General features: G+C 43.3%; 1 protein-coding gene across 8 annotated transcripts in view; it reads left to right on the forward strand.

The window, feature by feature from the left end:
* Positions 1–43: 43 nt before the first annotated feature.
* The window catches only part of ATP6V0A1 (ATPase H+ transporting V0 subunit a1), a 30,534-nt gene continuing 17,318 nt past the window's right edge, over positions 44–13,259 (forward strand). For 2 of the 8 annotated variants that reach the window (XR_013924504.1, XM_080369157.1), the window contains exons 1-12: positions 49–256; positions 453–594; positions 760–838; positions 1,105–1,202; positions 1,819–1,947; positions 6,765–6,868; positions 7,691–7,817; positions 8,995–9,077; positions 9,739–9,832; positions 11,169–11,381; positions 12,093–12,243; positions 12,471–12,610. Coding sequence is in view for 6 of the 8 variants with exons in the window: in XM_080369157.1 (XP_080225283.1) it covers positions 478–594; positions 760–838; positions 1,105–1,202; positions 1,819–1,947; positions 6,765–6,868; positions 7,691–7,817; positions 8,995–9,077; positions 9,739–9,832; positions 11,169–11,381; positions 12,093–12,243; positions 12,471–12,610 (1,335 nt within the window). In the remaining 2 variants the exon portion in view is untranslated. Of the gene's footprint in view, positions 257–452; positions 595–759; positions 839–1,104; positions 1,203–1,818; positions 1,948–6,764; positions 6,869–7,690; positions 7,818–8,994; positions 9,078–9,738; positions 9,833–11,168; positions 11,382–12,092; positions 12,244–12,470; positions 12,611–13,259 lie in introns of all 8 variants that reach the window. The other 6 variants (XM_080369158.1, XR_013924503.1, XM_080369153.1 and 3 more) reach the window with 6 other exon arrangements.

Here is a 13,259-nt window from a genome sequence, read left to right on the forward strand (position 1 = left end):
GCGTCAGGGGCGGGCAGGTGACGTCAGCGGCCCCTCCGGAGGAGCGGGCACGGCGCGGGGCGGCGAGGCCGGCCCCCCCCGCCCCCCTCCTGCCCGATGCCGTCACTTCCGCTGCGGGCCCGGCCGCGACGCGCCGTCGCTAGGAGACGTGCTGGCGTGACCCCGCCTCGCGTGCGCGGTGACGTCAGGGCCGGGAGCCGCCGCGGATCAGCTGGTGGCGGCCGCTGCGGGTCTGGGCGTCGTGGGGCTGCGGCAGGTAACGCGGCGGGCCGGGGGGCCGGAGGGCCGGATCCGGATCCGTCCGCTTTCCTCGCTGCCGGCTGCAGCCGGGGCCCTGGGGGGCGGCGGCGGGGAGGCTCCGGCGGCGGCGAGGCCCCTGCGGCCCAGCCGGCCCCCGCTCCAGCCCGGCCCCGCGGCCGGCCGCGCTCGGTTCTCACGGTCCTTCTCCTCAGAGGCCGCGGCGGGGCCGGCGCCGCCATGGGGGAGCTGTTCCGCAGCGAGGAGATGACCCTGGCCCAGCTCTTCCTCCAGTCCGAGGCCGCGTACTGCTGTGTCAGCGAGCTGGGCGAGCTGGGGAAGGTCCAGTTCCGTGACGTGAGTACCCGCCGGGCACGGGCCCCTCGGTGTCCGGTGCCGCCGGGGAGGGGGCCCGGGGGGGCGGTGACAGCCGCCCCTGGCTCCCAGGGCTGCGCGGGGCCCGGTGCTCGGGCCGTGGCGGGGCTGGTGGGTGTCGCTGAGGAACCGTGTCTCTCCCTGCAGCTGAACCCGGACGTGAACGTGTTCCAGCGTAAATTCGTTAATGAAGTCAGGAGGTGCGAGGAAATGGACCGAAAGCTGCGTACGTGTCTCTCTGGGTTTTAAAACAACAACAAAAAAAGGGCTAAACCTGCAAGGCAGTGTGAGAAACCACAGCGCTGGCCAGGGGGGTGAAGGCTGCCTGCAGGGATCCACCTCCTGCTTGAAAGAGAACTTCAACCAAATAAAATGATCTTGGAATAGGAGGTGGAAGAGTTCCCAGCTGCTAATAGGGCTCAGTGGAGGTTACGGTGACAGTATGATACTGTTTTATCTTTTTAGTTAATGTTAACCATGCTGTCTCTCCAGGGTTTGTTGAGAAGGAGATTAAAAAAGCAAATATTCCTATCATGGACACTGGTGAAAACCCGGAGGTGCCATTTCCACGTGACATGATTGACTTGGAGGTAATAACGTGTTTTGAGACTCAAATAATAATCTGCACCTATAATTTGTCAAATAATTATTTGACTTAGGTAGTCATTTGAGTCTAGATGAAAACAGGGGAAATTATCTCCATTGGCAAATGCCCGTTGACTTTAGGGGCAAAGGTGTATTAATCATAGTCCCCCACTGTCACCCAAAGTGCTAGCCCTGCTAGCTCACATCAGGTTGGTTTTGAGTCACAAACATTGTTTTTCTTGGGCAGTTACCCAAATACAGTTAGAAGTAAAAGCAATTAAAAGGAATTTCACCCCTTTAAATGAGTAAAAATTGTTGGCACTGCACAGCTTCTGGTGGATCCGTCGTAAAGTTTATAAGGGTTTTTAATGATTTGAGGACAGCTATATAAATCCAGGCTGTAAAAGACTGGCTGAGTATGAAAAGTTTCGAGTTGCCTGAAGAGAATGTCACGGATCTGGATCTGTGTATCAGAGCAGACTGGAGATGCATCCATAATTGCATGCAAATCATGTGGGGATGTAAAGCATCTTGCCCATTTTCTTGTTTTGATAGACTTAACAGCACTTGTTAATGGAATTGCTTTAAGTCCTTTTGCCTTCTCCTTTTTACATCTTGCAGGCAAACTTTGAGAAAATTGAAAATGAGCTTAAAGAAATCAACACGAACCAGGAGGCTCTGAAGAGAAATTTCTTGGAGCTGACAGAATTAAAATTCATACTGCGTAAAACTCAACAATTTTTTGATGAGGTCAGAATACCGGGAGCGGGTTAACACTTGGGGAGCTGGCTCTTCTCCCACAGATTACCATTTTTATTCTTAAATATATTTTGAGTTGCTGTTTTGGACAGCAGGGTCATTTTTATGCTTTGTTTAAGAAGCTTCTCAAATTATTTTCCGTTTTTCATGCAGTACATATAGCTACCCATGGTTTACCTCTTACGATGTTGTTTTGGGTTTGGTTTAGTTAAGCAATGGTTGGTCTGAAAATTGTGTAAAATAATTAAGGTGCTAGTAGTTTTTAAAGCACATCAACAGACCAAAAATCCGGTGCCACAGCGAGCGCTTTCTTCAGTGGGTAAGAGTTTCTTTGGTACAGATGAGCAGCCATGCCTTGCTTACACAGAGGAATTACAATCAAGCTTGATTTCTCTTCAGCCTTTGAAATGTTATATGGTGATTACTCATTAGGGTCATAATACAAAGTCCGCTGCACTAATAGATTATTTATTTATTTACTTATTTGAGCCTTTGATCAAACCCGAAAGTCTTCAGAAGCAAGTTCTGGAGCAAAGCTGCCATTTAATCTTCAACATTTTGCCAAATACCAGCTAGACCAGAAACTGGCAACTCTTTCACTGGGCCTGGGAAGCACTTCTCTGATGTCATTCATGATACAGACATAAAGCCTACACGGGAAAAGACATAATTCTTCATTGTAAAGCTTAAGTACCTCAAAGTCTAGGGAGTTTTCTCAAAGAGCTCCTGTATGTGTTTTAGAACAGTGAGGGTATGTCCTGTTTCCTCTCGCTGCAACGGTTTGATCAAAGGGCTCTTAACTGAGGTGGCTTCTGGTATTTACAAAGGCTGCGATCAAGTAGAGCTGAGCTCCTGCAAACTTCAGACCGTTTATTGAACAGTTTGTTTTTTGGTTTCCTGGCACAGGATGCTGCCTGTTCAGGCATTAAGGTTATTCCCGTGCCAACCCAAGTCTTAGTCACTGCTATCATAGATACTGCTGCTAGTGTGATGGGTTGATTGGTCATGGGGTTGGTTTCAGTACAAAAAAACCCTCGACTTCGAGTGTTGAATGTTCACTTACAAACGTTTTTTTGGACCAACAGTGTTAACCTGATAATCCATTACTTTGCTGCCTTGAGGTGCCACTGCCTGCCTGTTCTGGGTATTGAGTAAAAGCAAGCGCAGCTAGTGCTGTGTGCTTTTTTTATTAATTACTGTCCTTTCTGGTGAGAGCTGCCTGCTGCTTTTCTCTAAGTACAGTATGGTCATACTGAATTTAAGGATTAAAATCAACTTTCTAAATTGTCTACATCAGGTCACCCACAAAAGGGACATCATGTCAGACTTAAATGGAACTGGCAAGTTTTGATATGGTCCTGCTGCTTTTAGATAGCTGTTGTCTGGAATAGTAGAACAACATACCACAAATAAAATGCACTGCTCTGTGTAAAAGCAAACTGAACAGCTCATGTGGGAAGTTCAGTAAAACATAAGCATGGAAAACGTCAAACTGCTTCGGTTCACCCTGTAAAGAGCAAACAGCTGCGTGTGAGAGAACCTGCCTAGTCCAGGGCTTCTAAGTCTTGCACAATCTACTAATTATCCTGACATGGTGAACGCTTCATTTCTGCATGCTGTCATTTGTACAATACCTTCAACACTCGAAGACTTCAATAAGTTGTAATTAAGATGATGTTATTCATAGTAATAAGTTGCACAAGAAATGGCTTACTGTCCAAATTAACTTTGCACTTGGCATTTGCTCTGCTCTCCGGAGTTTGTGCGCTGGGGGAGGGAGGATGGCAAAATTTTTTTCACTCGTTCTTGATACGACCGTTCTAGTCAAAGTAGCCGTTTCTTGTTTCAACACACCATGTTGATGATTATGCTCCTTTTCTCAGTCTTCTTGTTTTTGCTTATGAAGAACAGTATGAGCTGGAGAGATTTCTCTGAAAGTTTTGCCTAGAGTGTGAGCGTAAAAGAAGACTGGAAAAGTAATGGTTAATGGCATGCAGTCCCCTGTCTCTCTTTCCTCTAACTCTTCTCACCATCTGCTTTTTTCTGTTTGTTTTGCATCTGTCATTTCTGTCTGGGCTCTGGGTTAGTAAGTTAGATGGGGAAATGAATCCTTAGTTCTTGTGAAAATTGATTTTTGTTCTGTTTGTGAACTGGAAGGGGCTTGAATTGTATGGTGGTGCGTGTTGTGATCCAGAACCGTTACAGAGCAGAACTGTAATCAAGAGTAGGGAAAATGAACCTTCTTTTTGAGGCCTTGAGATTAAAGGTGCTGGTCTGGGTAAATGATAAGCAATGTAAAAATGCCTAATAATGAGAGGTCTGCTTCCTAATTACTGGTTTGCAGCTGCTTGAGTTTTTCCAATCCTGAACAACCTGATGTAGTAAAAAATTCTTCACAATAACTACAGTATTTCACTCGCTGCTGGTGAAAACGCCTATTCAAAGTAAATTTCTTAGAGTCTTGATTTTCTGCATAGTTGGACAGCTTTTTTCATTTTGACAGTCTCTCAATTTTTTATTCCTGTTAAATCTTACAATACTGCTTCAGTTACCTTCCCAGAACCAGAGCTGATGTTGCTACACCATTCCCTTTCTAGAAAGGGTGTGATCATCCAGGCAGAGTAGTTGAGAGATGAATTTAAAGAACATAGTGCTTTGTCAGGCAAATAATCCTTGTGTAAGAAAGTTCTCACTTAGCCTAGAATACATTTGGATTAGACCAGTTTTACTGCTTTGTTCTGTAATTTCAACCCCCCTAAGCAGGGCTTGTCTTTGTTTTAGGTAGCGTCCTGAATAAAGGATGCATAGCTCAGAAGGGTCAGAAGTAATATTAGACATTTATAAGAATTATTCCCTCAAGTGAGGCGAATCCAAAGTTTTCACCTGTGATATCTTTTTTTTTTTTTTTTTATTTCACGTGCTAAAATGTGGTGCACTTCACAAAAATTATCAAGAGTGTTTTGATTACCGACAAATACAATACAAGCCTCTTAAACTTGTAACTTCCAGTTTTTGGACATCCTGAAATCTAGATATCAAGTAATCACTGGTATGTTTGGTCTGTATGTTATGGTTTGGGGTCCCATACGTTCTTATTTTGGTTGTGTTCTCTATGAAGCAAAATTTTTGTTCAGTTCTTGATGTTGCAACAAGTTGCCTTAAAGTGGAAAGCCAACATGAAGAATTTCTGATCCTTTCAAAACTAAATTAAGGGCTCCCTTACTTTTGTAACATCTGTAAGCTAAAGCAAGTGTGTGTACAAACAACTGAGCTGCGTTTGAGGTCAGCCTTGCAAAAACTTTTCTTGTATATGGTAAATTTTTTTATTTGACGTGCAAGTAAAATGTTGTAGGGTTTTTCACTCAAATTGTGACGCAGCTATTGCACAAATAAAGAAACTGTGGCTGAGGTATTAAACTTGCTATATACTTTTGCAAGGCTGTGCTGTACGTGTGCATGCATTTTATGTGTTCTAGGGTCAAACTCTACCTTCAAGTGTATTGTGGCAAGTTCTCTTGATTGCTCGGTGGGGAGGACCTCCCGTGTACCACAGAGGGTAGAATTTGGTCCTCCGTTTGTGTGAAGGAACCGTAATTTTTGTCGTTTCATTATATAAGCTGCAGAGGTAGAAATAACTATGACGCGGGGCTGAATGAAGTATGAAGATGGTGCACAAGAGGATGTGATTTGAGCATCCTTCCTGACCTGAATTGCTGACGCTTACAAGTTGTATTCCCAAGAATTTTAGCCTGCAAAATTAGTGGCCATGAAGGACAGTATAAAACTGTGTCCTGTTTTAATGCCTGACTAGGCAAAATTGAGCAACATTGTCAGACTGCCCTAAGCGATATATCTTATGTGTCTGGCAATAATACATATAGTGACTGAGGATAAATATCTTGAAGAATGAAAAGATTTAATCAGTAAGCATATTTTGAAGCTGGAAATACTGTATGTTTTTCCTGGAGGAAGAACTTTGTAAAGCCAGTAAAGAAAATTACCATCCAGGACTTCCAGGTTTTGTTACTGATTCTGACCTTGTGTCCACACTGATGTGGCAAGTGACGTGGAATCAAACTGTCCTCCTGTAATTCCGAAAAGCCTTTGTTTTGGAGTATGGCAGGAGAGCGGCGTGTATAGGATATGCAGGTCTTGCAGAACTGGTTGTAGGGTTACAGTCTGGTGAAGGTGCAAGCTGCCAAGGTCAGTGCAAGTGGCTGTGGCAGACTTACCTGAGACTCGTTCTTTCTGTCGCATAGAACAAGACTCCCAAGCATCTTTACATGCAAGTATCATTCCCCAGGCAGCTCTCAGAAATGTCTTTTGCATCTTTGTTGGCGTTCAGAAAATGCACAAGTAGTGCAAGAGGGAATCGGCATCTACCATCATGTTTTTCCCTATTTAAAATCTAGGGAAAATGACAGTAAAGGATGTCACTGTTTTGTGCCATTAAAAAATGGTTCTTGGGAACATCACTTGTATTTAAAACTCGATAAATTTTTTTCAGTTCTGCCTTTCTTCAGACTTATATATCCCACAGCCCCTTTGTTGTGTTGCAGCAATCTTCAGACCTTTCTTGTATGGAAGCTTTGCTGAGCCATTCCACTTTTCCTCTTGTTTTTCTCCTTCCTTGTATGATTCTTGCTGTCTTTTCTATCATCTAGTTCCTCTTTTTGCTGTCTATGTTTGTTCTTCCTTTTTTTTTTTTTTTCCTTCTTTTTTTTGTCTCCCCAAACTATCTCCTGGTTCCTCATTCCCTGCATGCCACTAACTAGTTTCATTAGATATTAATTGATTTGTGAATTCAGGCTGAATTGCATCATCAGCAGATGGCGGATCCAGACCTGTTGGAGGAATCCTCTTCACTCCTGGAACCAAGTGAGATGGGAAGAGGTGCCCCGCTACGACTTGGGTAATGGCAGTTTGTGCTTTCTTTTATCTGGCTTTAGGCTTGCTGCCTTAGGTTCAGCTTGTGGAATCAGCACCGATTTGAGTGCAGTTGTGGAACTTTCCAGATTGGCACATCAAGCAGATGAAGGCTGATCTAAACCTAGCTGTTTGTCTCTCTTCTTTATACACATTCACTCTCCAGTTCATATTTGTGCTTCACGCATTTTTCTCTGCACAAAAAAATGAACCTAGTTTATTCTTAGTAAATCTGTTCTGGTTGCTTTTTCAGACGTACTGAGCTCTCACGGCTTTATTGAAACTAGTAACTACTGTGGGCACCTAATACTCTGGAAAACCCACGTAGTTCTATATCCTCTTTGTTAGCTGCTTCCAGGGTGTCTTCATGCGTGTCATTCTGTATCTGGACATAGGGGTTTGAACCAGTGAGGTCTTCTGAAGCACATGCCTAGGACACAGTCAGTGGTAGCCGTGACTGCTGTAATCCTTGCCATGTAATGTACCAGGAACCTATTGAAATTGAGACTAGCAGGCACAGAAACTCTGTGTCTGCATGCATTTGTTTCTCCTTGAACTAGTGATTTATTTTTTGAATAGACAATTTCATTCTGTTAAAAGGCATAGCTTGTGCTATAGCGCACTTGTTTTTGTTGTGCTGTTTCTATGTATTTAGAAGACCTTCCGTTTTGCTTAAAAAACCCTAATTTTAAAACAAGATTTTTGGAGCTTTCAATTTGATGCTAAACTCCAGTTGCCATCAGTGTTTTGGGCAAGTGTTTGTATTCTTTTAGGTGCAGAACTTAGGTTTATGCTGTCCCCTTTACAGGTTTGTGGCTGGTGTGATCAACCGCGAGCGAATCCCCATGTTTGAGCGCATGCTATGGCGAGTGTGCCGAGGGAACGTATTCCTGCGTCAAGCAGAAATTGAAAACCCCCTGGAGGATCCTGTAACGGTAAAAGGAACTATTGGTTACAGCAGAAAAAGTCTCAGCTTTGTAAAAAGGCTCTAAGACCTCTAGATCTAAGCCTCTGTCCCTCAGTGAACTCCACGCAGGCAAATGTTTGTGTTGTGTCCCTTCACAGTACCTGCTTGCAGCCTCTGAGGCTTCAGTGACAAATGTTTTCCCGTTTTACTAAAACAAAAATAGCAAGGTGGATGGTGAATGCTGTTGAAAGAGGCGGGGAAAACCTCAAAATCTGGACTGCAGCAGGCGTAGTTGCTTCAGTGGTACAAACTACAAGTGCAAGTCCTGTGTGCAGTTCTGAGTGAGTAGCAGTCCTCCTTGAAAGAGGCTCTTTTGGACATCAGCAATATATAGTGGTTTTACATTCAGTGTCCTCTGCTCCTATCAGTGGACAGTGCCCAAATTTTGGGAACTCTTGCTCTTAACCCATAAAAAGCACGGCTGTGTGTAGGCTTCACAGGAACAAAGACGGAGTTGCAACTCAGTTCCTCGTGTAAGTCTGACTCATTCTCTTGTCCTGCTGGTCGCTGGTGTTGAATTATCTGTCTACTAGGAGAGACTTTGTTCTTATTGTGCAACACTTCCTTAAATTGAGGTTACACCTAATGTCATTATTCTTGAAACATTATGTTAAAGTTTCCTAAGTAAGGTAGAACAATAACTTGTCAACAAACGCAGGAAAGTGGACCTGGCTACCAACATGAAAACAGCTGTACAAAGAATGTGCTGTTGGCCTCCCTGGAGAATCAAAGTTGTTAAACTCCGTTTCAACTTATTTTCATTCACTCTTTTAGGGTTTTTTTGCTTGATTCTGTAGGTGAGCTGACTGCAGTAAGTGCCGATAAATATTTCATTGCACCTCTGTTGGAGATATTCCCAGGTTTTCCTGTTTACTTTATTGCATAGACTAGATAATAGGTTATCTAGAACATTTTGCTTCAGTAAACACAAGTATAGTTGGGGCATTCTGTACTGAGGCTAAGAAAATTGCTTTCCTTGTGATTGTTTCGCTGTTGTTAAGGTACATTCTTGACTCACTGTGCAAGTATGCACTCTGTATGTACGGCTTCAGAGGAAGGAGAAATTGAACTCTGTTGTAATTTGCTATAATGCTAATTTTTGTAAATACCTGAGCCATTACAGTATGCCCTTTCTTCTCTTCTAGGGGGATTACGTGCACAAGTCTGTGTTTATCATCTTTTTCCAAGGTGACCAGCTGAAGAACAGAGTCAAGAAGATATGTGAAGGGTAGGAAAGTCTTAGAGCTGGGCAGCTTTCTCAAATATTTGAAACGCATTGATGTGACAGTATCAGTATTTTTTAACTCCTTATTTCACAGTGACTAGGAGTACGTATTTCGGCAGCAAATAAAACATACCATAAGTAGCTGAAGTGTATTTTACAGTCAAACTAGCCGCTCCCCAAGCCTGTAATGCTCCACAAGTGGATGTCTCCTTTGCTAGAAAATGCTAGAAAATGCTAAAACCAAGGGAGTTCAAGTGCTGAACTCTCAGACAGACCTCGTGGGGTATCAGCAGTCAGTATTCTCACAGGGAGAAACCAATAGTGACTGTTTCTAGCGGCAGCTGCGTTGGCGTGATAGCAGCACCCTGCACTGGGACGGCTAATCAGCTTTGTGCCAGTGTCTTTGAGATGCTGTCAGCACAAGGAACAGAGGATTTTCTCCTACTTCCATTTCTTAAGCATTCAGCTTCTGGTTTGGCCTAAAGCAAACTTACGTACCTGCTTGATTTAAAGACTGAAACTGAGCTTGGCAGCTTTTGCTGATCAGAAACTTCTCTTAAGGTGCTTTTTGCTTTATTTCTGTGTTCAGGCTCAGCCAGTTATTTCCCTGACTGATTTATCTTCTTTCCATCTTTGTTACTAAGGTGGCTTGCATGTCTTTCAGATTCCGTGCCTCCCTCTACCCATGCCCAGAAACGCCACAGGAGCGGAAGGAAATGGCTTCTGGTGTCAATACCAGAATTGATGATCTTCAGATGGTAAAATAACTGGGGTCACTGCCCTTTTTTCTTTTTTTCTATAATAATATGGTTGAAAACTTATTTGGATCTTACTAAAACAGGAGACTTTTTGGCCCTCTTAGAAGAAAGTATTTTCAGCTCCTGGTAGTTTGAGGCTAGCCTCTGAGGCAGTGCAAGAAAGATGTTTGGAGACCGTCTGCTCAGTTTTCTTTGTCAGGGGTTAGGATGGTGGGGTGGTTTGCTCTTTCTGGAGAGCTGAGCAGTTAATTATATACGTGTAAGTACAGCACTGACAGAGAACTTGCATACCAGGAACAGAGAGGAATACGCATGTGTAAGAGATACGATATTTTTCAACTCTGGAGGCATGCTTGTATTGCCTGTTTCATCTGCAAGAACTTAAAACTTATTTCCATGTTGAGATAACAACACTAACTTTAACTTAGCTGTTCTTTTTTTCTGCCTGTCGTCTTATTTTCATGTTGTGCTGTCCTGAAGAGCTTCTGCTTTACAGCTAATCTCTTGTGCAGGAGCTTGAGTGTTGGTAAAAAGTAACCAGCGTGCAATTCTCCTGGGTGCCACCTCTGAAATATTTGATGCTTGCTTCAAGGAAGAAAGGCAGTATGTTATGCAGAAAAATTTAAGCTATTTGAGACAAAAAATAAAGGTTCAGAAACTAAAAGGAAAAATGGTTGAATTTGGACTGCTTATTTGATACAGAGATTGTCTCAAGCTGGGAGTGCTGTAGTGCAACTGTTCAGCAATTTTAAGGTAGATGAGAATTCAGAAGTAATTTAACTAGCAGGATTCAAACCTGTGCCCTGTGCCCTTACTTTCCCTCGAGTCTAAGACTTTCCAGTCTGGAAATCTGACTTGGCCCGAGTTAGATATGTTCCAGTTGGAAAACACCCTCAGTAGAAAACACTCTCTCCTTTTCCTTTCAGTAAAAAAGTCTTCCATTGTAATCACGTGTTTTCTTAAGGCAGTGTACACCTCATTTGTAGAACTCTTCTCTGCTCTTTTAACCTGGGTGGAGGAAAAAACACTCTCTGTGATCTCTGAACGGTTCATTGTTTGAAATACCCGCTGACTTTGGAGGTGGAGGAGGAAAGCAGTCAAAAAGGATCCCTGGAAAAAGAAGCCTTTAAATCTTTTAGCAGAACTGGTTAATGTGGAGGCTAAAGCCTATATTGCAGGCGTGTGGCAGGCTTGTGCATCGGGTGGAGGAGAGAGCTCATCCCTCCATCCTCTGGTGGCTAAAGCTTGTTGGTCAGCCCAATTTCACCGTACACTTCTCTGTTTTGAGTTTTGGGCAATGGCTTTGCTTCATCTTTATCCTGCTTCTCTATGAAAGGTGCTGAACCAAACAGAGGATCATCGCCAAAGGGTGTTGCAGGCAGCCGCTAAAAATATCCGTGTCTGGTTCATCAAAGTACGCAAGATGAAGGCTATCTACCATACCCTGAATCTGTGCAATATCGATGTGACACAAAAGTGCTTGATTGCTGAAGTCTGGTGTCCTGTTGCTGACCTCGATTCTATCCAGTTTGCTCTCAGGAGAGGCACTGTGAGTAACTGCCATACTGCTCTTGTCTGCCGCTGTTCGAGCAGACTATCAAGTGTTGGCAAACACAGCATGGATTAATTGATTTTTCCGAATTGCGAGGATCATCCCTTTGAGCTATTTGAATCCATCCACACAGAGGACAGTTTATTTAACATGCGGGAATCATGGCTTATAGATAAACTTTGTAATATATATGTTGTGTAAAGCTTTCAGTTCAGGAAAATTTTGTAACGGTAAGGCATTTTCCTGCATTTGAGTCCTTTGGTACATTTATTTCACCTGGCTGTGCTTTGTAGTCATGCTGTTTGGATATATAGTGGAACATACCGAAAAGGAGCTGTCCAGGACATTGGCAAGCTTGCCCTCTGCTCAGATAGACAATAGAGTTGGGTGTCTTAAAATCCTTTCATTTGCAGTTTAAAAAGTCTTTTTTTTTTTTTTTAAAGAGTGCATGAGTCTTCTTGTCTGTCCTCATCAGACAACGTTCATCCTTACTACATGTGCTTCTCCTCCTGCTGTACAGTGTACAGAGTGGAGAGCAGTGGAAACTTGGCAACTTTCCCCAGCTGCTCAAGTGTATTTCTCATTGTGCAAGCACACTACAGACATGCAAGCTTGTAGTTTTCCAGATGCTAACAAGAAAATAGCATTGTACTCTGTCCTCGAGTGCTCTGAGGGTGCGTTTTTGAATGTATTTATTTTTTTAAACAGGAACACAGCGGATCCACTGTCCCATCTATTTTAAACAGGATGCAAACCAATCAGACCCCACCAACATACAACAAAACTAACAAGTTTACTTCTGGCTTTCAAAACATTGTTGATGCTTACGGCATTGGAACATACCGGGAAATAAACCCAGGTAAATTCAAACTTAGAAAAGTCCAAGACATCTATCTCAACTTTTTAGTCATGATTTTTCTCTGTATTGTCTATCCTGTATGAAAGTTTCTAACAGAGTACTTAACACCTTCCAGAAGCAGAGGAGAAGCCTGGGAATTGTATTGCTCAACTGTGTAAACTGTGCTGTGGTAAATGTGGTCTCACTCAAATACAGTGCAGTAGGAGGGTCATCTTTTTCTCTTACAGCACCATATACGATCATTACCTTCCCGTTTCTGTTTGCTGTGATGTTTGGAGATTTTGGCCATGGAATCCTGATGACTCTGATTGCTGTCTGGATGGTGATTAGGGAAAGTCGTATTCTGTCACAGAAGAGTGACAATGAGGTAAAGCGGCAGGTTATGCTGAGCTTTGCATTTAAAAGAAAGAGTTGCAGCTTTGGTTTACTCACATCCTTCCTCCCTTTCGTTGGCAATGGCTGCTACTCCTCCCATTTGAAATCTGTGAGGCACACAGACTGGGAAGCCACTAGACCACAGACTGAGTAGTATAATTTGATAATAGTGAGTTCTTTTACTTTTCCTTTCGGATACTTATAGGAGATTATTCCTTTCAGTTGTTTGAAGGAAATCGTTTATCAAGTGTAGTAGACAAGCTGTTTTAAACAAATCACCCAAAACTTGATTGGATCATAAAGGGGTTCAGTCACTCAAACTCCTAATGTCTGTATGTGTATATTATATCCCCCAACGATTCTATTTGCTGATCTAGGTGGGTTTTGCTTGCTCAGGGCTTAGCTTGACAGGAGGTGAACCAGAGTGAAGATACATTGACAGAACATGGAGAAAGCTGAACAGGGGCTGAGCTGCCTAGTTCCAAACCAGTGCTGCCAGCTGGGGGTTTGCATCAGTGCGTGGAGTGCAATTTATCCTCCACGACTAATCCCAGATTCCCTGCAGACAACCGTGCTGCCCGTTTTATCCGCTGTACTCAAATTCTGTTACGCAGCGCTACCTTTTGCACCCTTAATCCCTG

Source organism: Falco punctatus (assembly GCF_963210335.1).
Source record: "Falco punctatus genome assembly, chromosome: 19".
NCBI lineage: Eukaryota > Metazoa > Chordata > Aves > Falconiformes > Falconidae > Falco > Falco punctatus.